Genomic DNA, 25,386 nt, shown 5'->3' on the forward strand with positions numbered 1-25,386 from the left:
AGTGACTGAACCTGAGCCTCGGTCTCCTTGTCCATATGAGGATGATGATAAGACTTGAGGATAACAAAGCAGGTGTACAATTTCTTTTCCACAGTGCCTGGCAACCTATGTAAGTAAGTACTTACTACAACTGAGCTATTCTTATTCTTACTTTTAAAGATTTTATTTATTTGACAGAGAGAGCAAGAGAGTGAGCACAAGCAGGGGGAGTGGCAGTCAGAGTAAGAGGGGAGGAAGAGAAGTAGGCTCTCTGCTGAGCAAGGAGACTGATGCTGGGCATGATTTGAGCCGAAGGCATACGCTTTATTGACTGAGCCACCTAGGCACCCCTCTTATTCTTACTCTTATTCAATAGGTAATGGGAAGCCACTTTAACATTTTGCACAGGGGAGGAAAAGGTGAAAATGAAGTCTTCAAGAAGTTATCTTAGTGGTGGTTGTAGAAGTTGGATTAAACTGGCAAAAATAGGAAATCTCTTAGAATATTATTATAGTAATCTGGACCCAAGGGACAGAGGAAGTGGGAACAGAGAGGATGTTGTCAAGGAAGAATTAACAGGATTCAATGCTTAATTGGATACTGTAGAAAAATAAGGAAGAACTGAGGGTGAATCTAGAGCTTTGAGTTATTCTAAAGTCATTATGGAAAATGAGGGAAATTGGGAAAGGATGTTTAAGAAGCTAGTCTTTTAAAACAGTGGAATAACAGTAAATCTTTTCAACAAAATGTGAGGTTAGTATAGTTCTTCCATTTAATACTTATGTAGGTGTTTTCCTGTAGTGAGAGGCTCAAAGTATTTTGTAATTTAGTCAACCAACAAGAGTAATTTTTCCCAAAGTAAGTTAGGATTTTGCCTATTGTTCCTCCCATTGAAAGACCATTAGCCAACATCAGCTATTTTGAGGGTTGTTAGTAAAAGCAGGTTAACTCTTATTGCTTATATCTTGCCTATTTCCAAAACGGTTATGAGATGCTTATAATGAAATAAGATGGTTAAGGATAAAAGGTCAAGAGCCACATAACTGTCAAGGGGCAAAGAGTACTCTATGCTAGAAATTCAGGTTAAGGAGAGTTGCTGCACTTAAGCACTAAACTTAGCTTTCAGGTCTTTAGGATCCAGGGTAAAAATGGAAATGGTAAGTTAGACACTTGTGCTCTCTGAAGGTGAGCATGCCTGAAAGATTTTAGTTGCCCAGCGCCAGCACACTGCTTAACAAATGCTTGCTGAAAGAATGAAACAGTTTGTAAACTAAGATCAAATTAAATGTCTTTTAAAATAAACCAGGCTATTCCCTTAAAGAACATCTTTTCATAAAATAAGACTAGTAGGTTTCAAGGAAGACTGAAAGACATATCACTGAAATCTAATGTCCTTGCTTTTCTAGACTAGAAATGATAGCAAAGTCCATAAGACAACCTATCAAACTGTGGTATCTAAATGGTCCCTATCAAAAACATGCCCTGCACTCCAGCTGGCATTATCTGTTTTATTTTTTTAAGATTTTATTTATTTAGGGATCCCTGGGTGGCGCAGCGGTTTGGCGCCTGCCTTTGGCCCAGGGCGCGATCCTGGAGACCCGGGATCGAATCCCACGTCGGGCTCCCGATGCATGGAGCCTGCTTCTCCCTCTGCCTGTGTCTCTGCCTCTCTCTCTCTCTCTCTGACTATCATAAATGAATAAAAAATAAAAAAAAAAAGAAATTGGCAATTGGCAAAATGTTTAAAAAAAAGATTTTATTTATTTATTTGAGAGAGCATGCAAGCATGAAAGAGAGTGTACAAGTAGGGGAGAGGGGTAGAGGGAGAAGTAGATGCCCCACTGAGCAGGGAGCCCGATGTAGGACTCAATCCCAGGAACCTGGGATCATAACCTGAGCTGAAGGCAAGTGCTTCACTGACTGAGCCACCCAGGCACCCTGGCATCATTTGTTTTAAATGGCTTCATTTCATAGAGTTCCTTTACATTTGTGTCTCAACCCAGTTTAATTTATCCAAGCCAGGTAAGATAAAACGACCGTAATATGTATTGGAAAGTTTACATTTGCAAAGATACAAAAGGAGGAGATGCTAGAAATACAGGGCTAGCATGTAAGTAGATAATTTAACTGATGCTACTTAAGGTACTGCAGAAAAAAGTTACGTTCTAGGTATCAATGATTTTATATCCTATTTAACAAGTCAGGGAATAGAAGTAAAGCTAAAGACCATATACTGTGAACAAACTGTTATGGTTGGAATTGTGCCCCCCACCTAAAAATCCAGTATGTTGAAGTCCTGATCCCTAGTGTGTCAGAATGTGACTTTATTTGGAGATAGGGTATTTGCAGAGGTAATCAAGTTAGGATAAGTTTATGAAGGTTGGCCCTAATCCAATATGTCCTTATAAAAAAGAAATTTGGAGACAGACATATGTGAGAAAACATCATGTGAAGGTAAAGATGGCTATTTATAAGCCAAGGACAGAGGCCTGGAACACACAGACACTTCTCTCATAGCCCTCAGAAGAAATCAATCTTGCCAACACCTTGATTTCAGACTTCCAGCCTCTAGAGCTGTGAGAAACTAAATTTCTGTTGTTTAAGCCCCCTGTTTGTGGTACTTTGTTATGGCAGCCCTAGCAAACTAATACACAAGCTATTTCGACAGGGTGGTTACTTATGTTTAGGGCTCTGGGATAAGGACCTAAAAGCTGAGTGCTTTCAAACCTCTTAAAACATAAACTCAAGGGGATCCCTGGGTGGCTCAGCGGTTTAGCGCCTGCCTTTGGCCCAGGGCACGATCCTGGAGTCCTGGAATTGAGTCCCACGTCGGGCTCCCGGTGTGGAGCCTGCTTCTCCCTCCTCCTGTGTCTCTGCCTCTCTCTCTCTCTATGTCTATCATAAATAAATAAATAAATCTTTAAAAAATAAAAAAATAAAGTCCTAAAGCCTATAATTTAAAAAAACATAAACTCAATTGTTACTAGGAAAGGAAAATACATAAAAGGAATAGTTCCTGAACACTTAGGAATTGCTATGTATTTAGAAAGTTAACTTCCATGGTCATCACCTTACAATATGTACATAAATCAAATCATCATGTTGTGCACCTTACACTTAAATGATGTTGTATGTCAATTACATATCAATAAAGCTAAGGGGGAACAGAACATTAACTTCCAGCTTCATTTTCTCAAGCTCCCTAATACCTAGAAAACACCTAGCAGCCCCAATTGAGAAGAAATTATTCATTAACTGCCTGCAAGGGAAGGGGCAACTTAAACCATACATTGACTTAAATGTTGACCCAGAACCTAATATTGCGTGGGCTGTGGGCTTATTTAAAAGTAAAGGAAAATGTAATCAAATCAGTTTATAGGAAATGCAGTGAACAAAAAAACATGAAATACCACATGGAAGCAGAATCAGAATATGGGTCAGTCTACAGGATAAATGGCCTGGTTTCTTCAATAAATAAGTGGCATGGAAGAAAAACAGGAGGGGAAGGCTGTTTTAAATAAAAGACCTGAGAGGCGCCTGGGTGGCTCAGTTGGATAAGCAGCTGTCTTCGGCTCAGGTCATGATCTTAGGGTCCTGGGATTGAGCCCCATGTAGGGCTCCCTGCTCAGTGGAGCATCTGCTTCTCCCTCTGCCCCTCCCCTGCTGCTTGTACGTGAGCTCTCTCTCTCACTCTCTCAAATAAATAAATAAAATCTTAAAAAACAAGAGATCTGAGAGATCATGGTTGGAACATGTTTGAATCACTAAAAAAACATTTTGAGAACAGTAAGAATTTTAACATGGACTGGTTATTAGATGACATTAAAGAATAACTTAATTTTGCTAGATGTAATAATGGCATTGTGATAATGTAAGAAATCTCTCAGAGATTCATACTGAATGTTTATGGGTAAAAAGAGATCAGAAATTTACTTTCAGGCATCCTCCTGCCCAAAAGGTTAATAAGCTCAATAGCCAAAAGTAAAAAATCATGGTTAAAGAATGCATATAAAGAGGGACACCTGGGTGGCTCAGTCGTTAAGCATCCGACTCTTGATTTTGGCTCAGGTCGTGAACTCAGGGTCATGAGCTAGAACTTTGCATTGAGCTCTACGCTGGGCATGGAGCCTGCTGGAGACTTTTTCACTCCCTCTTCCTCTGCACCCTCCCTGCTCACTCTTTGTCTCTATCAAAAAAAAGATGCATATAAAGAAATATGCAATTTAAGATATCTATCAGACCATTAAGCTGCTGAAAATAAGTCTTGATTTTTCCATTCAATCAGTGCCCAGATTGAAAGCTAATATTATTTCTATTTTCCCATTTAATTCACTTTCTACTTGTGTTTCATTTTAAATGTTTATAACATATATTCTGTCACTATGGAAATAGATTGCTTTACAATTTATATTACTGACCAGTTAAATTTATCTTGATTTCAAGCTTCATAATCAAATAACAACATGTAATCAATTTTTAAGTATTAATCTCTTTTAGAGGAAGCAACAAAACAAATTGCACAGATAAACCAGGGGTCATCTTACCTACAAATTTTAGGTTCTTTCACTAAGAACTTCTAAAAGAGCTCCATAGTCACAAAGACAGTTAAAGAATGTTTTATCTAATGAAAAGGAAAAACATCTTTTTACCATACATTTTTGCTACTGGATGACAGGCTGGACTTTAGGGAAGCCATGGTGTGAGAGGGAGAGAGGGAAAGGAAGTAGGAGTTGGAGTCCTAAACACCAGTCTTAAGAGATACTATGGCTTTAGACCACTGAAACAGGGAAAGGGTAGCTGGAAAGGAATCCAGTAATTTGGGGCTAAACCTGGCTCTGACATTCACTACCTCTGGACATTGGTTAAGTTACTAAATTTCTCTCATCGTTAGTTTCTGACCTTATGTTGTGAGACAAAATGAGAGCACAGTTGTAAAGTACCCATTATAGCACTATAGTGAATAATAGGTGCTTCATAACAGTTAAGCCCCCCTTGAACAAAAGTCTGCTTGTACTTGGGTCAGAAAAATCCCACCACCTGTGGCAGACTGGTGATTTGATCTTTTGAGTTCTGTGGCTAATCTTTGGATAATTAAAAGGTTTAACTGTGTATTAGGTGTTTGCTATTAAACACATGCGTGTGTGCGCAATCGCCCACACACATGCACACATACGCGCCAGCACAGAACATAAGCCAGTGAGATACAAAGTGTCCCTTAGATCACTAAGAAATTAACACAAAATGATAGCATACAGGCCATTTCATCTGTCAAAAAAAAATTTCTCAAAAAAAAATTTCTCCATCTGATGGTTTAAAAAAGCATAATAATTATGGTCATTACGAACCTACAAATTAAATTAATATTCTTTTTTCTTTGAGATCTCTGAAAGAGGCCAGACTAAGGTAGAAGAGTATACAGTTTTTCTGGAAACTATCAGTTTATTAAAATAGGTAATAACTCAAAGCAATATAGGACTCCTTAGTTGTTTTTCTTTTAGAAAAACCATTCCTGGAATTAGAAACAGAATCACATGTGATCTCAATTGGAATTACTGAACAGGCATTTTTTTAAAAGAAAAATAAGGTTTCCCTTTTTTTTACCAGTTGTTGGTTTTGAAAGTCTTTTTACCTGTTTGATTTGATGAAGGTGACCAAAGGAACCACACATGGGAGTGGGGATGGAAGGAGGTGGCAAAAACTGAAATTTAAAGAAGTCAATACTTGAAACTAATATAACATTGAATGTTAATTATACTTCAATAAAAAAATAAATTGAAGTCAAGCTGGCTTTAATGCTTCTGATTAATTATTTCTAAACATTAATTAAGTCAATGTTGAAAGTTATCTAAAATATCTGAGTGCCTAATGCATGTTAGCAACAGTATTAGTTAAGTTTAAAATTAAAGAAATAATAAAAAATCCAATTGACTCATGACTGAGAATGATGCTAATCAAAAGCATATATATAATAGAACAAAATAACTTAATATAAGAGATGCCAGGCAGAACATTAAGAGAACATTTTATCTCTACTTTCCTCTTCTCAAGGCAATGGATCTTAAAATCACCTCATTTTTTCTTGCCAGTTTTTTCTTACAAGAAACAAAATAACCCCATCAAGTATCTTAGAACCCAGGTGAGGAAACCACACTTTCATAATATATAATGGCTTAAGGCAATAGTTTTCAAGTATTTCAGCACATTTTACTCTTGCTTGTTCCAATACTTGTCATATAGACTACTTTCTCCTTTTTTGTCTTATCTCAAAGCATATGAGGACCCACACAAGAGGAAAATGAAAGAATGGGGGGGGATTTAAAGCTAAGTGTGAAAATAAGGCTTGAAAATTGCCTTTAGAACTCATCCATTCTACCTGTATCCTGGTTCATTCTTGAAATGCCAGATAATGAATCTACCATATCTTACTTTTACTATCTTAAGACCACATTGAGTTGTGCATTCAGAAATATTTAATGAGGTAAACCACTGTGCTAGGCCCCGAGGATCCAAAGAGAAATAAAACATTTTCCTGTCCTTGAGAAATTCAAAGTGTAGCTAGGGAAAATTAGGCCATACGTCAGTGCCAGAACACGTTATGATCTGTGGGAAGTCAAAGCACAGAGACTATACCTCTGCCTGGGGTCCCTAGGTAAGGCTTCACAGAGGAAGGTAGGAATTCAGTAGACAGAGAAGAGGAAGCAGGTATTCAGGGAGTGGGAAGAGATGCTCGGCCAGAGGCATGTTTGGGAAACAGAGAGATTCAGGGTGGCTGAAATACTATAGGGCATGAAAGGAAGCAAATTTGGGGAAATTTAGCTGAAACCAGATTATGGATTTTGGACATTAGCCTTTGAGCCCAACAGGAAACCTGAAGCATAGATCCTTCTGAGTTCTTAAAACTCAAAGGCATTTTAAACAAGATCATATCTCTTTTAGAAAGGCAACCCTAGCACCATATACAGAACAAATTGAGGGTGGAGGGAAGAGGGACTAGAAGCAGGATCAAAGGCCAGGTAAAAGATAATGAAAGTCTGAATGAAAAAGGGTGGGAGGAAGAGGAGGAGGAAGACTAGAAAAATGATGAGAAAGTGAGAAGAGGGTCACTTGGCTGGCTCAGTCAGTAGAGCACGGGACTCTTTTGATCTTAGAGTTGTAAGTTCGAGTCCCACATTGGGAGTAGAGATTATTTAAAAATAAAATCCTTAGGAGTGCCTGGGTGGCTCAGTCAGTTAGCATTCAACTCTTGATTTTGGCTCAGGTCATGATCTCAGGTCATGGGATCAAGCCCTTCGTCCGACTCTGCCCTGAGTGTGGAGTCGGCTTAAGATTCTCTCTCACTCTAACCCTTCTTCCCTAAGCTCACGTGCACTTCCTCTCTAACATGATAATAAATAAATAAATAAATAAATAAATAAATAAATAAATAAATAAATAAAATCAATCTTTTACAAAAAATAAAAAAGTAAGATAGAGTGCAAAGAGCTCCAGATTGGTCTGAGGTTCCTAGCTGAAACCCATGGGTGGGTACTAGCCAGGAAAGGCAGTAAGAGGAGTGAATTGGTGTGTGGGGAAATGAGTGTTCAAAAGGTGTGTTGGATAAAGAAGTATTTTTATGAAGTAACTGGTCTGAATTTTTTTATTAGATTTTTAAATGTATCATATGACTCTTTAAGGAGCATTTTCCCTCACTAGTTATATTTTGCTGAAGAAATCATTAAAACCAGTTTTTTTTTTCTAATCATTTGCTAGAAGCCAAGGTTATAGAAGTAATAATAGAAAATTCATATGGGGATCACTGAAAATTCACTACATCTAAATTATATTGGACAATGAGCCATAATTACTTATCATAACAAGCCACTGTCAGAAAAATAGGGCTAACTCTTAAGTATTTCAATATTTATTTATTGGGCCCATACTATGTTTAAGGAACTGTGTTTCTACTCAGAGGGGAAAGGGAGATTAAAAGAAAAATAAGCCGGGCAGCCCGGGTGGCTCAGCGGTTTAGCGCCTGCCTTCAGACCAGGGTGTGATCCTGGAGACCCAAGATTGAGTCCCACGTTGGGCTCCCTGTATGGAGCCTGCTTCTCCCTCTGCCTGTGTCTCTGCCTCTCTCTCTCTCTCTCTCTCTCTCTCTGTCTCTCATGAATAAATAAAATCTTTAAAAAAATAAGCCATAGTTATTATCCACAGACACCTTACAGTCCAGACATGAGAGCAAATTATTACATAAGAGACAAGGAAATAAGTGTCAAATGGAGGCAAAGTGGGGTGGGGGATAAAAAGCAAAGATTAAGGGAATGGGCACAGGGAGTGGGAGATGGGAGACAGGTAAGGCATAAAGTGGCAGTGTGAGTTGGGCCTCGCAGGGTGAAGAGTTTGACAGCATAAGCAACAGAAAAAGGAAAGTTCTAGGTATGTTTTAAGAAACATGTTTTAAGAAAGTTATTTTAGGAAACACGTTTTAGGAAAGGTTGCTAGTCCTGTGTGAGTGTAATGCAAGGTATCTCTGCAGAGATAGAAGATTCTGAGGATGAGGGGGTGAAGATACTGGAAAGCCTTGAATGGCACACTTAAAATTTTTTTTTTGAACTGTGGCTAAATGATCTACTTTGGTATACACAGATGAGCAGATTATACCTAATAGCACTGTCTATTTAACTTTGGAAGAGACACAGTCCATATTCATTGGCCTGAGCCTGGTTCAGTTTCTATCCAGAGGATGACTATGAAGAAGGAGGTATCAGACAGCTAATGACTGCTCACTGGCCAGAAATTCAGACTAGCCTGTACTAATCACGTTCTAGGGTTGATAGTTCAAGAAAATTCCTAATTCAAGGAGCATGGGTGGTTCAGTCAGTTAAGCATCCAACTCTTGATTTTGGCTCAGGTCACAATCTCAGCGTGGTGAGATTGGGTCCATGTCTGGCTCCATGCTGTGCATGAAGCCTGTTTAGGATTCTCTCTCTCCCTCTGCCACTGCCCCTCCTCCTGCTCTCTCTCTCTAAAAAATATAGTTAAAATAAAAATTCCTAATTTAAATCAATAAGGCTACTAGCTGACCCTTCTCACAAAAGTCAGGAAACTCTTCTCCATAAACTTGTATAAAAAGAGATATATTGGACATATTATTTGTTGCTATATGGAAGTGTTATATGCAATGTAACAAGAGTTTCAAGTGTCTATTTGTATGAAATGTGATAATGGTGATAATGCATGTAATGTTTCACATAGCACTGGCACATAGTATGCGCTCAGTAAATAGTAACTATTACTACCACTACCACCATTATCACCATCATCATCAAATATTTCTAGAATTAAATGTTTAATGACATATAAACAACAACTAGAATTATATATGGTAGCTTTATAAGACTTGGATATCTATTCCTTGCTACCCTGCATTCTTCATTCATTTTCCCATCTGATCTTTTAATTAATTTACTTTTAATAGATTTTATTTATTTTTTATTTATTTATGATAGTCAGAGAGAGAGAGAGAGAGAGAGAGGCAGAGACATAGGCAGAGGGAGAAGCAGGCTCCATGCACCGGGAGCCCGATGTGGGATTCGATCCCAGGTCTCCAGGATTGCGCCCTGGGCCAAAGGCAGGCGCCAAACCACTGTGCCACCCAGGGATCCCTAATAGATTTTATTTTTTAGATCAGCTTTAGGTTCACAGCAAATTTGAGCGGAAGGTACAAAGATTTCCTCTGCTCTCACATAAGCAGAGCCTCCCCTGACTATCAAAAGCTGAACAAAAGTGGTAAATTGTGGGATGCCTGGGTGGCTCAGCCTTTAGCTCAGGGCATGATCCCAGTCCTGGGATTGAGTCCCACATCAGGCTCCCTTCGGGGAGTCTGCTTCTCCTGTCTATGTCTCTGCCTCTCTCTCTCTGTCTCTCATGAATAAATAAAATTTAAAAAGTGGTAAATTGTTATAAGAGGTGAACCCACACTGACACGTCATTACCATAAAAAGTTCATAGTCTACATTAGAGTTCACTCTTCATGTTATACATTCTATAGGTTTGGATATATGTATAATGATCCATATCCATCATTACAGTATCATGAGTAGTTCCACTGCCCTAAAAACCCTCTGTACTCCATCTACTCATCCTGATCTTTTTTTTTTTTCAACAGAAACTGACTCACTTTTTTCTCATTATACAGCACAGCATAAAACGTAATTAATGGGAAAAAAAAACAGCAACACCCACCACCCAGAGATGACCATAGTAATAATATCTCGGTGTTTATTTTTCCAGACCTGGATCCTACTGCACATACTATTTGCAGTTTATTTTTTTCTTTATAATTTTTTAAAGATTTTATTTATTTGGGAGAGAGAGAGAGCACAAGTTGGGGGAGGAGGGGAGGGAGAAGGAGAGGGAGAGAGAATCTCTCAAGAAGACTCTGTGCTAAGCACAGAGCCAGACATGGGGCTTGATCTCATGACCTTGACAATATGATCTGAGCTAAAACCAAGAGTCAGATGCTCAACCAACTGAATCACCTAGAAGCCCCATTTTTTTTAAATTTTTTATTTATTTATGATAGTCACAGAGAGAGAGAGAGAGGCAGAGACACAGGCAGAGGGAGAAGCAGGCTCCATGCACCGGGAGCCCGATGTAGGATTCGATCCCGGGTCTCCAGGATTGCGCCCTGGGCCAAAGGCAGGCGCCAAACCGCTGTGCCACCCAGGGATCCCCCCATTTTTTAAAATTATTTAACACATTCTGGCTCTGCATCTGAGGATGCTTGCAGCTTTCAGCTTATGGGCCAGCATCTATCAAAATGTCCACTGTTCATGAAATTCTTTTTATGTTTGTTTGTTTGTTTGTTTTTGTTCTTTTTTGTTGTTGTTCATGAAATTCTGTGCAAACTCCACTTGGAAGGTGATGACTCTACACCCCTATATGCATACAGGTCAGTCAAAATATACACCTACTTTGATGCTAAGTGGAATGCTTTCAACATTGAAATGGCATCAAGACTAAAGGTGTGGATGAAGTCACTGTCACCAACATATTGACCAACCACAGCAATGAGGGGACATAGCATATTGCCTTCACCTACCAGACAAGGACCAAAAAGGAATTTGCATGGGCACTGAATTCAGCCGTGCCTGGCCACCTGGAAAAGGCGATTTGGAGCCTACTGAAACACCTGCTCAGTATGAGGCTTCCGAGCTGAAAGCCTCCCCCATGAAGGTGCTGAGGACTGATGAGGACTCCCTCACTGAGATCATCTGCTCAAAGACTAATTAGGTGCTAGGGGAAATTAACAGTCTACAAGGAAATGTACAAGACTGATTTGGAGAAGGATACTGTTTCTAACACATCCTGTGAGTTCTGCTGACAGTTGCCCTTGCAAAGGTAGAAGTGCAGAGGATGGCTCTGTCATTGATTATGAACTGTTTGAGCCTAGATACTATGATCTCTAATGCTGAAGTGAAGAGGAAAGGAACTGATGTTCCCAAGGGGATCAGCATCATGACTGAGTAAGTGTGTATCACATCCAGAAAGAATTTGAAAGGTACGAGAGCTATAGCCCTTATGATCAAGGAGGAGGTCAAAAGAGACCTGGAAAAAGCTTTTCTGACCCTAGTCCAATGTGTTCAGAACAAGCTCCCCTATTTTGTGGACTGACTTTAGGATTCCATGAAGGGTAAGGAGGCTTGTGATAAGGTCCTGATGAGAAACATGGTTGCCCACAGTGAAGGAAAGGTACGTGTTAAAAGTTAGGTCTGAATTCAAGAGAAAGTATGCCATGTCTCTGCACTACCACATCTAGGAAGCCAGGAAGGGCAACTGCCAGAAGGTGTTGCTGTGCCTGCCTGTGTGGTGGAGCTGAATGAAGTGTGAGCATCTAGAAGTGGTGCTCCTGTGCTTCCTGCTACCAGTTCTAGGAAATCAGCTTGTAAGGAACAGCCCCTTGTGGCCATCCCTGTGAGGATGATGTTAGCGTTGCCCCCCACCCCAGCCTTATTTTAGTAGCCTAGGCATTGCCTGGCTTTCCCCACTAGTCTCTCCTTTCAGCCAAAAAATGAACAGTTCAAGGAATTGGAAGTGAAACCTATGATGTGAAACACTTTGCTTCTTGTGTATTGTTATTTTTTAAAAATATTTTATTTGAGAGAGAGAGAGTGAGAGAGTAAGGGGAGGGGTAGAGGGAGAGAGACAAGCAGATTCCTCATTGAACAGGGAGCCCAGGGCAGGAATCTATCCCAGGACCCTTAACCAACTGAGCCACCCAGGCACCCCTGTACTGTGTTATAAACAGATGAATAAACTGAATTTTTACTGTAGAAACAAAACAAAAATAACAATACATTCCACATATCTTTCCATGTTAAAATTCACCTGCAACACCATTTTTATTTATTTTTTAATTTTTATTTTAAGTGGGCTCTATGCCCAATGTGAGGCTTGAACTCATAACCCTGAGATCAAGAGCCACATGCTCTACAGACTAACCCAGCCAGGCATCCTACCTGCAACACCATTTTTTTTTAATTTTTATTTATTTGTGATAGTCACAGAGAGAGAGAGAGAATGAGGCAGAGACACAGGCAGAGGGAGAAGCAGGCTCCATGCACCGGGAGCCCGACGTGGGATTCGATCCCGGGTCTCCAGGATCGCGCCCTGGGCCAAAGGCAGGCGCCAAACCACTGCGCCACCCAGGGATCCCTGCAACACCATTTTTAAAGGATGAATATTTTATTATATGAATGTACCATAATAAGAAGCTCTCATTATGTGCCAGGCATGTTTTATCTGTCTCAATTCTCACAACAACCCCATGCTGTAAACATTTATGATAGTCAGAGAGAGAGAGAGAGAGAGAGGGGCAGAGACAAAGACAGAGGGAGAAGCAGGCTCCATGCACCGGGAGCCCGACGTGGGATTCGATCCTGGGTCTCCAGGATCGCGCCCTGGGCCAAAGGCAGGCGCTAAACCGCTGCGCCACCCAGGGATCCCTGTAAACATTATTATTGTCCCCATATTAAAGATTAGAAAACTGAGGGTCAGAGAAATTATGCAAGTTGTTCAAGTTCATACAACTAGTAATTGCTAGAACCAGGATTCAAACACAGATAATGAAGACTCATTCATTTAACCTATTCCCTAACCATTATATTGTTGCCACATTTTTTTTGCTCACTCATTAAATAATGCTGTGACAACAAGATTTAAGCTCATCTTTGTATATATCCTTAATTAATTCTTTAGGATAAATTCATAGAGATGGAATTTCTTGGTCACAATGCTATTAATACCCATTGCCAAATTGCCCTCCAGAAAACTTATACAAATTTACTTTCTAGCAGTGTATGAGAATATCAATTTCCTTCTCTCTCCAACATTAGATATTATGACTAATTTAAAAAATTGTATGCCCATTCTTAAAGCATACTATAAAGTCCAAAGCAAGTAGAAAATATTGTGATTTATCCACAGTTTTGGATATTCTCCCCCAATGCTTCTCTTTATTAGCATCGATCACTGAGAAGTTGATATACAGTGACATGCACCAAATCTGAAAAATAAAGGTTTTCCCTTAAAAAGATCCATCAAATATGTATACACACACATTCATCTTTGAACAAACAGAATTTTAATACATTTAATTCATACTACTGATGCGTATATTGTTCTCTCTCGAATGCCCAGAAAGTTCACAGTATAAAATGTGAAATACTCTAATTGGAAAGACATGCTAACCTGAACTCAAATATGTACATATGCTCAACATAAAGAAATTATGGTACGTTAGCTGTATTATGATGACATGTTATAAAAAACAAAAAGAAGAGAATTGCATGGTGTGGCAAAATGTCCTAAACTATGAAAGACTTCCTGGAAGAGATTATTTTTAATTGATATCTAAGGAATGAGAAGGAACTGGTTAGTTTCAGGTAAAGGCTTAGAATTTCCTATTGGAAAACTTTATCTAGGAAATCCTGAGAAGACTGCCTGACTAAAACTGATGAGATTAGCAGGAATGTAGTGTGAAACATCTGGGGAAGGTAAGATTTGACCTTGAGGTAAAAAATCATAAGCCACAATGTATGGATTAAATATTGGACCTGGCATTTTTTAGGAATGATTTGAAAACTTAATTGGAGAAAAGAAGGCTTCTGGAAGAGAATCTCCCATAAGTTAACTATTATAGGTGGTGTTTGCAAGGGAATTACCTAAGATAATTTTTCTACATGAAACAAAGTATTAAAATAGAAACAAAGCATTTCTGATATGTCAATAAACTTCACTGGATGTCTTTTGTGTAAATTTCTCATTGTGCCTTTCTTTCACACTCTGGAGGTAGGAGGTGGAGAGAGGGAGTCCTTAGAAAGAAGCAAGAGTGCCAGGACCAAGGAACAAGGTCATGGGGGTGGGGAGGAGTAGAAGGTGTTGGGGAGTATGGTGGGCGAAGCAATTCCCAAGCATTATCTGCAAGGAAGGAATTAAGATAGGAAAGATCAAGCTCAGTTCCATTTAAAAGAGAAACCACAGAAAACTGATATTGTAAAGACATTAAATTCTTTGGAAAGAATTTTAACTTTACTACGTTTGCTATTTTTAACCCATTGCTTCTGTAGTCACTAGAGATAAAGCACTTAGAAAATCCTGAACAAGAGCTGTATGCTATGTTTATCAATGCCTCTGCCTAGTTCCTGCAATGACTGATCCTGAACATGAATTAAATGTAGGCTAGCAAGACAGAGCATAAAGCACGGCCAGGAATGTATTATGCACTCACTACTGGGTGGGCTGTAAATTAAATTTAGTTTGTAGCTGCCACATGAAAAGCTAAACCTAATCAGAAAAATATCAGTAGCCATAAAATTAAAAGGGAAAAATTGTTCAAGAAGAGCACAAACATTTCTGACAAGAAGACGAAACATTTCTCCTGCTTTTCTTGGAGTAGGAGGGAGTGGAGACAGAAGAAATGTGGCCACATCCAATTCAACAGAGGTGCCAGGAAGAGAATTCCTAGTGTAAGAGTGGGGAACAGGTACACTAACCCTAGAGTTCTTTGGATATACAGCGAAGGGATAAGATGGGGGGAAAGCATGGTGCCCACGTCAGAGGAGGGCCTTGAGTTTCTGCTCATCAGAAGTGGGGTGGAGTGATTTTCTGAGAGTACAGAGGATAATATTGGAGCTTAATTAAAGTAATTGTGAGAGAACAGATTTTTACAAGGGTTGGAAATGTGCATTTTTATCTGCATGTTAAATTGCATCCATGGTTCTTCAATGCACTCTACCACTGCAATTTTTTCTAAAACCATTTTACCTACATTGAAATATATGAAAAGCAGTCCTGATTTTGAAAATTCTTGAGATAAGATACACGTAGAATTTGCCAACTTAACCATTTTAAGTGTAAAGTTCAGTGGTGTTAACTATATTCATATTGTTGTGCAACCAATCTCCAGAACTCTTTTCATCTTGCAAAACCAAAACTCTATACCCATTAAACCCCCTCTCATTCCACCACCATCCCCAGACCCCGGCAACCACCATTCCACTTTCTGTCTCTATGAATTTGGCTACTCTAGGTTCTTGCGGCACCAATTTTAAGGACAGTGTAGTATGAGATAGGACCCTTACACCTAGGATTCATGTTATCACTCAACAATACATGTATTTTTTCAGGAATGATATTTCTTTTTTAAAAAGATTTTATTTATTCATGAGAGACACAGACAGAGAGGCAGAGACACAGGCAGAGGGAGAAGCAGGCCCCATGCAGGGAGCCCAATGTGGGACTATATCCCGGGACTCTGGGATCACACCCCGAGCCAAAGGCTCAACCACTGAGCCACCCAAGTGTCCTAAGAATGATATTTCTATTTTGTAATGTAATATACCAGGATTTTGTTACGTCTGCGGAAACATCCTAATTATCACATCATTCTCCTAGACAATTCAGCCTATTTATACTGAAAGCAAGTATCAATATACATAAGTCTTACAATAGTGAAGTGATACTTTGAGCAAAATAAAAGTATACATTATGCTGTTACAGCAAGCCAAACCAATAAGTCTTGAAACTCCCATCAACAAATAAGTGTGAATGATGTCAGTTATGTGAAACATGACTATTCTGTAAAATGATTGTTTTAAACATGCATTATATTACATTGAACCTTATGCACATTAAGAGCCTAGAATGCCTAAGGAAGATTATGCATTTTAAAAATTGCCAGGTACATGTTTGCTCTCTATATGTACTATTACTATTAAAACATCTAATACTTATTAAGCACTTAGTATGTGTCAGTGCTGTGCAGAGTGATAACTTTTTATATGCTATAGGCAGTTTTCCTTTATTTCTTTTTTTTTTCTTTTTTTTTTCCTTTATTTCTTAAAAGATTTTATTTATTTGAGAGAGAGAGAGAATAAGCAGCGGAGAGGGGAAGATGGAGAGGGAAAAGCAGGCTCCCAGCTGACCAGGGAGCCCCAAGCAGGGTTCGATTCCAGAACCCTGGGATCATGACCTGAGCTGAAGGCAGATACTTAACTGTAGGGATCCCTGGGTGGCGCAGCGGTTTGGCGCCTGCCTTTGGCCCAAGGCGCGATCCTGGAGACCTGGGATCGAATCCCACGTCGGGCTCCCGGTGCATGGAGCCTGCTTCTCCCTCTGCCTGTGTCTCTCTCTCTCTCTCTCTCTCTCTCTCTGTGACTATCATAAATAAATAAAAATTAAAAAGAAAAAAAAAGATACTTAACTGTCTGAGCTACCCAGTGCCCCACATTTTTCTTTCTTTAAACTGTGGTAAAATACACATAACATAAAATTTACCATGTTAACAATGTTTAAATGTACCAGTTTGGCGGTGTCATGTATATTCACATTGCTGTACGATGTGCTCTAAGTCTTTTTTCTTCCAGTTTTTGTTGAGATATTTTACACTGATTAATGTACTCACTTCAACAAACCTATGAGGCAGACACTGTCACATTCCCATTTTGCAGAGGAGGAAACTAAGGCATAGAAAGAGTAATGTGCATGTGAATAACCAAGCTAAGTCTGTATGATGCCACTTGTAGGTCCTCACTTCTCAGGCATTCATTCTTCAACCCAATCCAATCTGGCTTCATCTCACCCCACCCCTCTCTCCATGGAACTTGCTTGCAAATAAAAGAAATTCATGAATAATTTCCATTTTAGTAACTCAAAGGACACCTTCAGTTTTTATCATGTTTGACCACTAGATAGCGTATGACTTAATACTTTTCCTTGTTTTTTCAAGGTACTACTGGTGATCTTTTAAAGCTGTTTCCTATGGGCTTCTAAGTGGCAGTCAGTTAAGTGGCTGTCTTTGGCTCAGGTCATGCATGATCCTGGGGTCCAAGGATCAAGACCCATATGGGGCTTCCTGCTCTATGGGGAGTCAGTTTCTCCCTCTCCCTTTGCCAGCCACTCCCCCTGCTCATGAGGTCATGCTCTCTCTCTCTCTCTCTGTCAAATAAATAAATAAAATCTTTAAAAAAATAAAGCTGTTTCCTAGAGCCTCTTTTCTCCTTTTATATTCTTTCCATACATCATATCATTCATTCCCATAGCTTTAAATAAGGATCTATTGATAATGCCTAAATGTGTGTTTCTAGCCCAGATCTCTATCCTGAGCTTCAAACTAGTACAACTAACATTTCTATTTAGAGATCTCAGAGAGGGATCCCTGGGTGGCGCAGCGGTTTGGTGCCTGCCTTTGGCCCAGGGCGCGATCCTGGAGAGCCGGGATCAAATCCCACATCGGGCTCCGGGTGCATGGAGCCTGCTTCTCCCTCTGCCTATGTCTCTGCCCCCCTCTCTCTCTCTGTGGCTATCATAAATAAAAATAAAAAAAAATTTAAATAGAGAACTTCAAACTGAACATGTCCAACACTAAACTTGTTTTCCCTTCTTTATCCACGTTTTTGCTAAAGTTTCCCCTCTTCTGTGGCCCCACTGGACCCATTAGTTGCCCAAGCCAGAGGCCTAGTAGTCCTCTTTGCTACCACCATCACCCGCCCTCCATCAAATCTATCAGCAACTGATTCTACCTTTCAAATATCTCATGAATCTTCCACTCTTCTTCACAGCCACAGCCATCACAGTAGCCAGGGTCACTGTACTTGCCTCCTATACAATTATCCCACATCTTTGTCTACTCCCAATCTACTTACCACTCTGCAGCCATCTCTCAAAGATGTGAATCTGGTCATGTCAATCACATATTTAGAATTCTTCAATGGCTTCACATTGGCCTTAGGAGGACAAAGTGAAAAATCTTTTTTTTCTTTTTTTTTTTTAAAGTGAAAAATCTTTAGCATGACTTGGAAGGCCCTACTTCCACAGATCTTACACTACTCCACATCTCCAATCCCAACTCTCATCACTTCATAATTTTTAAATTTTTATTTTTTTAAAGATTTTATTTATTTATTTGAGAGAGAGAGAGTGCACAAGAGAGAGAGAGAGCAGCAAGCACAAGCAGGGGCAGAGGGAGAGGGAGAAGCAGACACCACAATGAGCAGGGAGCCCAATGTGGAGCTCGATCCCAGGACCCAGTGATTATGACCTGAGCCAAAGGCAGACACCCATCCGACTGAGCCACCCAGGCGCCCTCATCACTTCATCTTTACTCCCACCCTGGCCAGAATGCACTTGTTTCAAATTCTCTATACGCTCTATTCTTGACACACTATACTCCCTTTAGTTTCCAGGCCTTCACACATGACATTTTTTTTAATCTGGAATACTGCCTGTCCCTATGATCCATATCCCAAGCTAGCTAACTCCTACAAATCAGTAAGATCTCAACTAAGGGAGGTCATTCCTACTTCAGCCCCCCTACTAGGTTAAATCTCTCTGGCAACTAGATCAGAGCTTAATACATAGGAGGTTCTTAAAAATATTTGTTGACTTAGGTGAGTAGAAAAGAAGAATGACTAGGTATGCAGGTCTTTGATAGACAAACAAGTGCTCAATAAATATTGTTAAGTGAATGAGTAAATGAGTGAATGAAGAGAAGAAGAAAGATTTATTTAATGAACAATTCTAATTTTTTCCCAGTAAAATATTGCATTTGTGGAATTTATACTAGATACCATTCTACTAAGAAGAAAATATCCAGGTTCTTTTTTATATATAATTTCTTTAAAAATAAGAGAAAGGAGTGGGGAGAGGCAGAGGGAGAGGGAAGGAAAGTCTCAAGCAGACTCTGTGCTGAGTGCAGAGCCCACCATAGGGCTTGATCCCACGATCCATGAGATCACAATCTGATTTGACACCAAGAGTTGGACACTTAACTGACTTTGCTACCCGGGCACCACAGAAAATATCCAGTTTCAAGATTAGGAAGCAATAATTTAAAATGAGGTCCAAGCTATAATATTTCACTAAAAATCATGTAAGAGAAATCTATGAACAATTGTATGTCAACAAATTGGATAATCTAGAAGAAATGGGCAAATTCCTAAAAAACACACAAATTACCAAATCAGCTCAAGAGAAAAGAGAAAATCTCAACAGATCTGTAAACAAGTATAGAGACTGAATCTGTTTCAAAATCCTCCCAACAAAGAAAAGTTTAGGACTGGATATGGTTTCACTGGTGAATTTCACCAAACATTTAAAGGATCAATACCAATCCTGCTCAAACTCTTCCAAAAATAGAAGAGGAGGAACATTTCCTAATATATTCTTTTTTTTTAAGGACTTTTCTTGGAGGTTATCTTTTTTTATTTATGATAGTCACAGAGAGAGAGAGAGAGAGAGAGAGGCAGAGACACAGGCAGAGGGAGAAGCAGGCTCCATGCACCGGGAGCCTGACGTGGGATTCAATCCCGGGTCTCCAGGATTGCGCCCTGGGCCAAAGGCAGGTGCCAAACTGCTGCGCCACCCAGGGATCCCTCCTAATATATTCTATATGAGATAGCATTACCCTGATATCAAAGGCAGCAAAGATACTATAAGAAAACTACAGACCAACGTCCCTTATGAATACGGATGGAAAAGTTCTCAACAAAATAATAGCAAGCCAAATCTAATAGTACATTAAAAGGATTATACAATAGGACCAAGTGGGATTTATTCCAGGAATGTGAAGGTGGTTCAATATAAGAAAATCAATGTAATGTATTTTATTAACAGAACAAAGGGGGTAAAAACACATGATCATCTCAATTAATGCAGGAAGCATTTGAAACAATTCAACATGCTTTCATGATAAAAATACTCAGCAAGTAGGAATAGAAAGGAACTTCCCTAACATGATAAAGGGCATTTACCAAAACCTATAGCTAATATTATACTCAATAATGAAAATCTGAAAGCTTTCCATGTAGGGAACAAAACAAACAGGGATGTGTTTTTTCCTTTTCTTTTCTTTTCTTTTCTTTTTTTCTTTTTCTTTTTTTTTTTTTAGAGGGAGGGTGGAGAAGGTAGAGAGAGAATCTCAAGCAGGCTCCATGCCCAGCACAGAGCTGACATGGGGCTTGATCTCACGACCCTGAGATTGTGACCTGAGCCAAAATCAAGAGTCAGATGAGATGCTCAACAGATTGAGCCACCCAGGTGCCCCAAGATGTCTGCTTTTTGAAACAAGAGAGAGGTGGTAGTTGAACAACATTGTAAATGCACTAAATGCCCCTGAATCATATACTTTAAAATAGTTAACTGTATCTTATATGAATTTCACATCAATAAAAAGATTCATAGAGTGAATCATTTGTTCATTTTGGTTTACTGATCTATAAGCATATTTCCTATGTTTACAGGATAATTGGTAGATAAGAGTTATAATTTAGAGATTACATTATAACACCATGAAAAACAAACTTTATTTTCAATTCAAGATGAATGTGAGATAAAAGTCTAAGTAAAAGCCTAAAAACTACTCTTAGGAGAGCTTGCAATTTTTTCTCTCAAAATTAGAATGTTCTTTTAAAAATTGGAAGCCAGATGGCCCTATACATAAAAACAAATCTCAATGTTAAATCCAGATGGGATTTAAAAGTTAATTCTGCTGCAGCTGCAGCAAAGCAATCATAACTGTAGTCAATGTGTTTATTTTTCCTTCAGTGATGTTTAGAGCACTTTTTCTCAAATTGGGAACTTATTGGAAAGGCAAATTTTCAGGCCCTACCCCAGATCTCCAGAATCAGAAACTCTGGGGTTGGGGATCAGTAGTCTGTTTTAATAAGCCTTCCAGGTGCATACTCAAGTTTGAGAACCACAAGTTGAGACCAATAGCACAAGCCTTGGCCAGTGAGGCTGCTACAAGCATTTTCTTACCGGACAATGTTGTGTCATAAACGTTGTGCTATTTCTTCGAGTTGTTAATGTGTCACCTTGGAACACCTGTGAGTTATCACTATGAAGGAAAAGAAAACATTTGAAATCCATAATGAAAAAAATTTTTTTAAAGAAATAAGATTTCAATTACTTAAATAGCGATGCCATTAATGTAAATGCATTCTTTGTGGAGATAGCTGTGTAGATGGAGAAATTAAAACACATGCACACACACATGCATGCACACATACATGCACACAAAGCCTCAGTTGGCTAAGCCTAACAAACGTCCGTGTAAGGGAAGGAATTCTCAAGTATGCCACTTTACCACTAATCATGCTACCAAGAATAATTTATCATGACCTTGGAAATGCATCATTTTCTGTGCAAACCTGTAACTGATTTAAGTTTATGGTTGAAGCTACAGTGTGTAGTACCAATTCCCTCTCAACTCTAAAGTTTTCACATGAACAAGAGCGATAATCAAATAGCAGAGGTTACAGAACTGAGATTTTCACAGATATGTTTTGATCTACTCAGTATTAAAATATTTTAAGTTAGTTGCACACTCTCGAAACACTGAGAGTTTCACATAAATAATCTAGATTCCATATTTCTAGCTTCTTTTGAAAATTTGCAAGCTGTGGCCACACTGGGCCACATTTCCACATGGCAACAACAGACCAAAGCTAAGCAACTGTTGTCTGTTAAAGCGGGGGCTAGTCTTCCTCAGCTTTGATGGTGTCTCAGCCCTATATGAGCTTGGGACCCTGAAGAAGTCTTTTCCTTAAGATGTCTTCTTTTCATTTTAACTTTCTATTTTGAAGCTGTTTAAGACTCACAAGACGTTGCAAAAAATACAGAAGGTTCCCATGTACCTTTCATCCAGGTTTCCCCGATGATGGTAAGAAGTCATCCTTAACTTCCTTCCTCCTCTCCCCCCATATCCAATCAGGTGCTAGGTCTCTCTTACTGCCATCTTACTCTTTTCATGCTCCTTGCCAAAAACCAATTCAAAGCCTTTTTACTTTCCTACAGACTCTGCAATAGTCTAATTCGTCCTTTCATTTCGCTTTTATCTCTACGGCAGTCTACGTATCAGACTGCCAAGTCGCCCTCCTGAAGAACAGGTTGCTCTCCTGCTCACAACTTTCAGTAACTCTCTTCATTGTGAGCTGGATTCAGTTACATTCTTTTTCCTATGACATTCAAAGCCCTCCACCATTTAGCTCTAGGTTTTTGGATTTCATGGACTAGTAAAATTTCACAACAAAATCCTGGCACAAACATATAGTTGCTAACCATCTTTCTTTTCCCAAGTAAGGTCATTAAAAAAAATCCTACCATCTACCAAGATCATCATTTCATTTATAAAAGGACATTTTGGAGGTGTGCCTGGGTGGCTCAGTTGGTTAAGCATCTGCCTTTGGCTCAGGTCAGGATCCTGGGGTCCTGGGATCGAGTCCCACATTGGGCTCCCTACTTCTCCCTCTGTCTCTGCCTACTGCTCCCGCTGCTTGTGCTTGCTCTGTCAAATAAATTTTTTAATATATTTTTTTAAATTTTTATTTATTTATGATAGTCACAGAGAGAGAAAGAGAGGCAGAGACACAGGCAGAGAGAAGCAGGCTCCATGTACCGGGAGCCCGACGTGGGATCCGATCCCGGGTCTCCAGGATCGTGCCCTGGGCCAAAGGCAGGCGCCAAACCGCTGCGCCACCCAGGGATCCCTCAAATAAATTTTTTAAAAGGACATTTTACAACGTGGATGGAACTGGAGGGTATTATGCTGAGTGAAGTAAGTCAATCGGAGAAGGACAAACAGTGTATGTTCTCATTCATTTGGGGAATATAAATAATAGTGAAAGGGAATATAAGGGAAGGGAGAAGAAATGTGTGGGAAATATCAGAAAGGGAGACAGAACATAAAGACTCCTAACTCTGGGAAACGAACTATGGGTGGTGGAAGGGGAGGAGGGCGGGGGGTGGGGGTGAGTGGGTGATGGGCACTGAGGGGGATACTTGACGGGATGAGCACTGGGTGTTATTCTGTATGTCGGTAAATTGAACACCAATAAAAATTATTTTATTAAAAAAAAAGAATTTAGCCACTAGAAAAACAAAATAAAATAAAATAAAAGGACATTTTGCTATATTAAAAAATTATAATATTCACAGGGTAAAATACAGCCCAGGAAAGGACAATTGGCCAACTACATCACAACATATTTATCTGCATTTTTAAAGAAAGATTTATTTATTTATTTATTTATTTATTTATTTATTTATTTATGAGAGAGAGAGAGAGGCAGAGACACAGGAGGAGGGAGAAGCAGGCTCCATGCCGGGAGCCCGACGTGGGACTCGATCCTGGGACTCCAGGATTGCGCCCTGGGCCAAAGGCAGGCGCTAAACCGCTGAGCAACCCAGGGATCCCCACTCTGCACTTTTTTTAAAAACAGGGATTGGTGGAAATGTCACCTAGGGTCAGCACTGGTCAGCAGATGAGTATCTGTGAGCCAGCGACCCGGGCAGAGTTGACCAGCTCTCTGGAACACACCTATGTTTTTCTGTACCCAAGCTTGTTCCATATACTTGGAATGCTGTCCCAGCTCTCCAGCTCCTCTCTTCCTGTCTGCATCCTATCAATCCATCAGGACCCATCTCATATGCCTCCTAAGAACATTTTCCTTATCCCTCACCAACTCTGCTCTCATTTCTCACTCAATTCTTCGAATCTCCCTAGCACTTTCTTTCCCTCCTTAAGCATATATCTTACCCTATCATATATTTAAGTCCTCTGATTATTTATTTGCCCTACTAAATTAAAAGCTTATTGAATCAAGACACATATTTGCAGCATGGTCATTTATATATAACAGGCAGTAACTCAATATTTTATGAGGATATGTATATATGGGTCTAAGTTTTACTCATTTCCCAGTCATTTTCCTTTTTAAGAACAGGAATATATTCTAGCAGTAACTTATAAGAATGTTGGAGAGACACTAATGGGTTGCATATTTCCACTTTTTTGTATGGTCGGGGGGGAGTAATTCTCAAAGCCGGTAATTATATTTTCCCCTAAATTTTTGTCTGTCAATTTTAATAAGACTATAACTGAAAGGAATAATGAGGAAGTATATATTTTCAACTGGTAGGAGTGATTCAACATGAATTCATAAAATCCTAGGTGATATCTACAACTGAGTTAAGTGCTACCACTTAGACAAAGTGAAGGCAGTATAACTAGATATATGTTCAATGGTCCACATTAAATGATCCTTAAGTAGCTCTGTCGAAAAATCTAAGCTACAATATGTTTATTCCAGTTATATTCCCAAAGCAATCATTCTCTATGGCCACTGTTCTCCTTCCAGGGTTGTAAGAATTAATAAGCCAGATGGTTGGCAAACTTCTTCTGCAAAGGGCCAGACAGCAAATATTTTGGGCTTTGTGGGACATCTAATCTCTGTGGCAACTACTCAAATCTGTCACTGTAGTGGGAAAGTGGCTGTGGACAATAGGTAAGCAAATGGGCCTGGCTATGTTCCAATAAAACTTTATTTACAAAACCAAGTGGCAGGCTGGATTTGGCCCAAGTAGTTTGACTTTCAAGCAGTTTAAATGCAGAGTCAAGCTAGAGTATTTACAGCAGGAAGGCACTGGCAGAAATCCCAGAACTTACTCTCTAATTCTCCTAAGGGCCAGAGAAGTAAAAAACAAAAACAAAAACAAAAACAAAAAAACTACTACCTTCAAATAAAGTTATTGACACCAGTAGTGAAGTCAGCTAAGCAGAGGGCTAACGAGTATAAAGAACTAAGAGGTTCAAAACTTTTGACATTGGTATTTTTATTAATACAAGATGTGCACAAAACAGTACAGAAACTCCTTTAAACAGTTAATACTTGTATTAAAGATGATATTTAAGGAACAAATTCTGCAAGTGTGGGTGCGAGAGAGATTGAGTTTATATACAAGCATCAAGCAGAACTGGAAAATTACTTGACAGAAGTGCAACAATTATTTAGTGATCAGTGCAAGGGGCGAGTTTTAGGGGTTCAAATAAGTGAAAGTGAGGGAGGTGAGCAGTGTACACATGCAACC

At 39.4% G+C, this 25,386-nt stretch overlaps 1 protein-coding gene and 1 pseudogene across 14 annotated transcripts in view; one reads left to right on the forward strand and one right to left on the reverse strand.

Moving 5' to 3' along the window:
• LOC140628109 (P2R1A-PPP2R2A-interacting phosphatase regulator 1-like) overlaps positions 1 to 25,386 on the reverse strand; it is an 84,751-nt gene that overhangs the window by 53,167 nt on the left and 6,198 nt on the right. For 11 of the 14 annotated variants that reach the window (XM_072817041.1, XM_072817043.1, XM_072817040.1 and 8 more), the window contains 3 exons: positions 21,277 to 21,355; positions 18,165 to 18,245; positions 5,609 to 5,677 (listed from right to left, as the gene is read on the reverse strand). In XM_072817041.1, the coding sequence (XP_072673142.1) occupies positions 5,609 to 5,677; positions 18,165 to 18,245; positions 21,277 to 21,355 (229 nt within the window). The remainder of the gene's footprint in view (positions 1 to 5,608; positions 5,678 to 18,164; positions 18,246 to 21,276; positions 21,356 to 25,386) is intronic. The other 3 variants (XM_072817045.1, XM_072817044.1, XM_072817052.1) reach the window with 3 other exon arrangements.
• Positions 8,280 to 11,839, forward strand: LOC140627795 (annexin A2 pseudogene; annotated as a pseudogene).

This window comes from Canis lupus, chromosome X (assembly GCF_048164855.1).
Source record: "Canis lupus baileyi chromosome X, mCanLup2.hap1, whole genome shotgun sequence".
Lineage (NCBI taxonomy): Eukaryota > Metazoa > Chordata > Mammalia > Carnivora > Canidae > Canis > Canis lupus.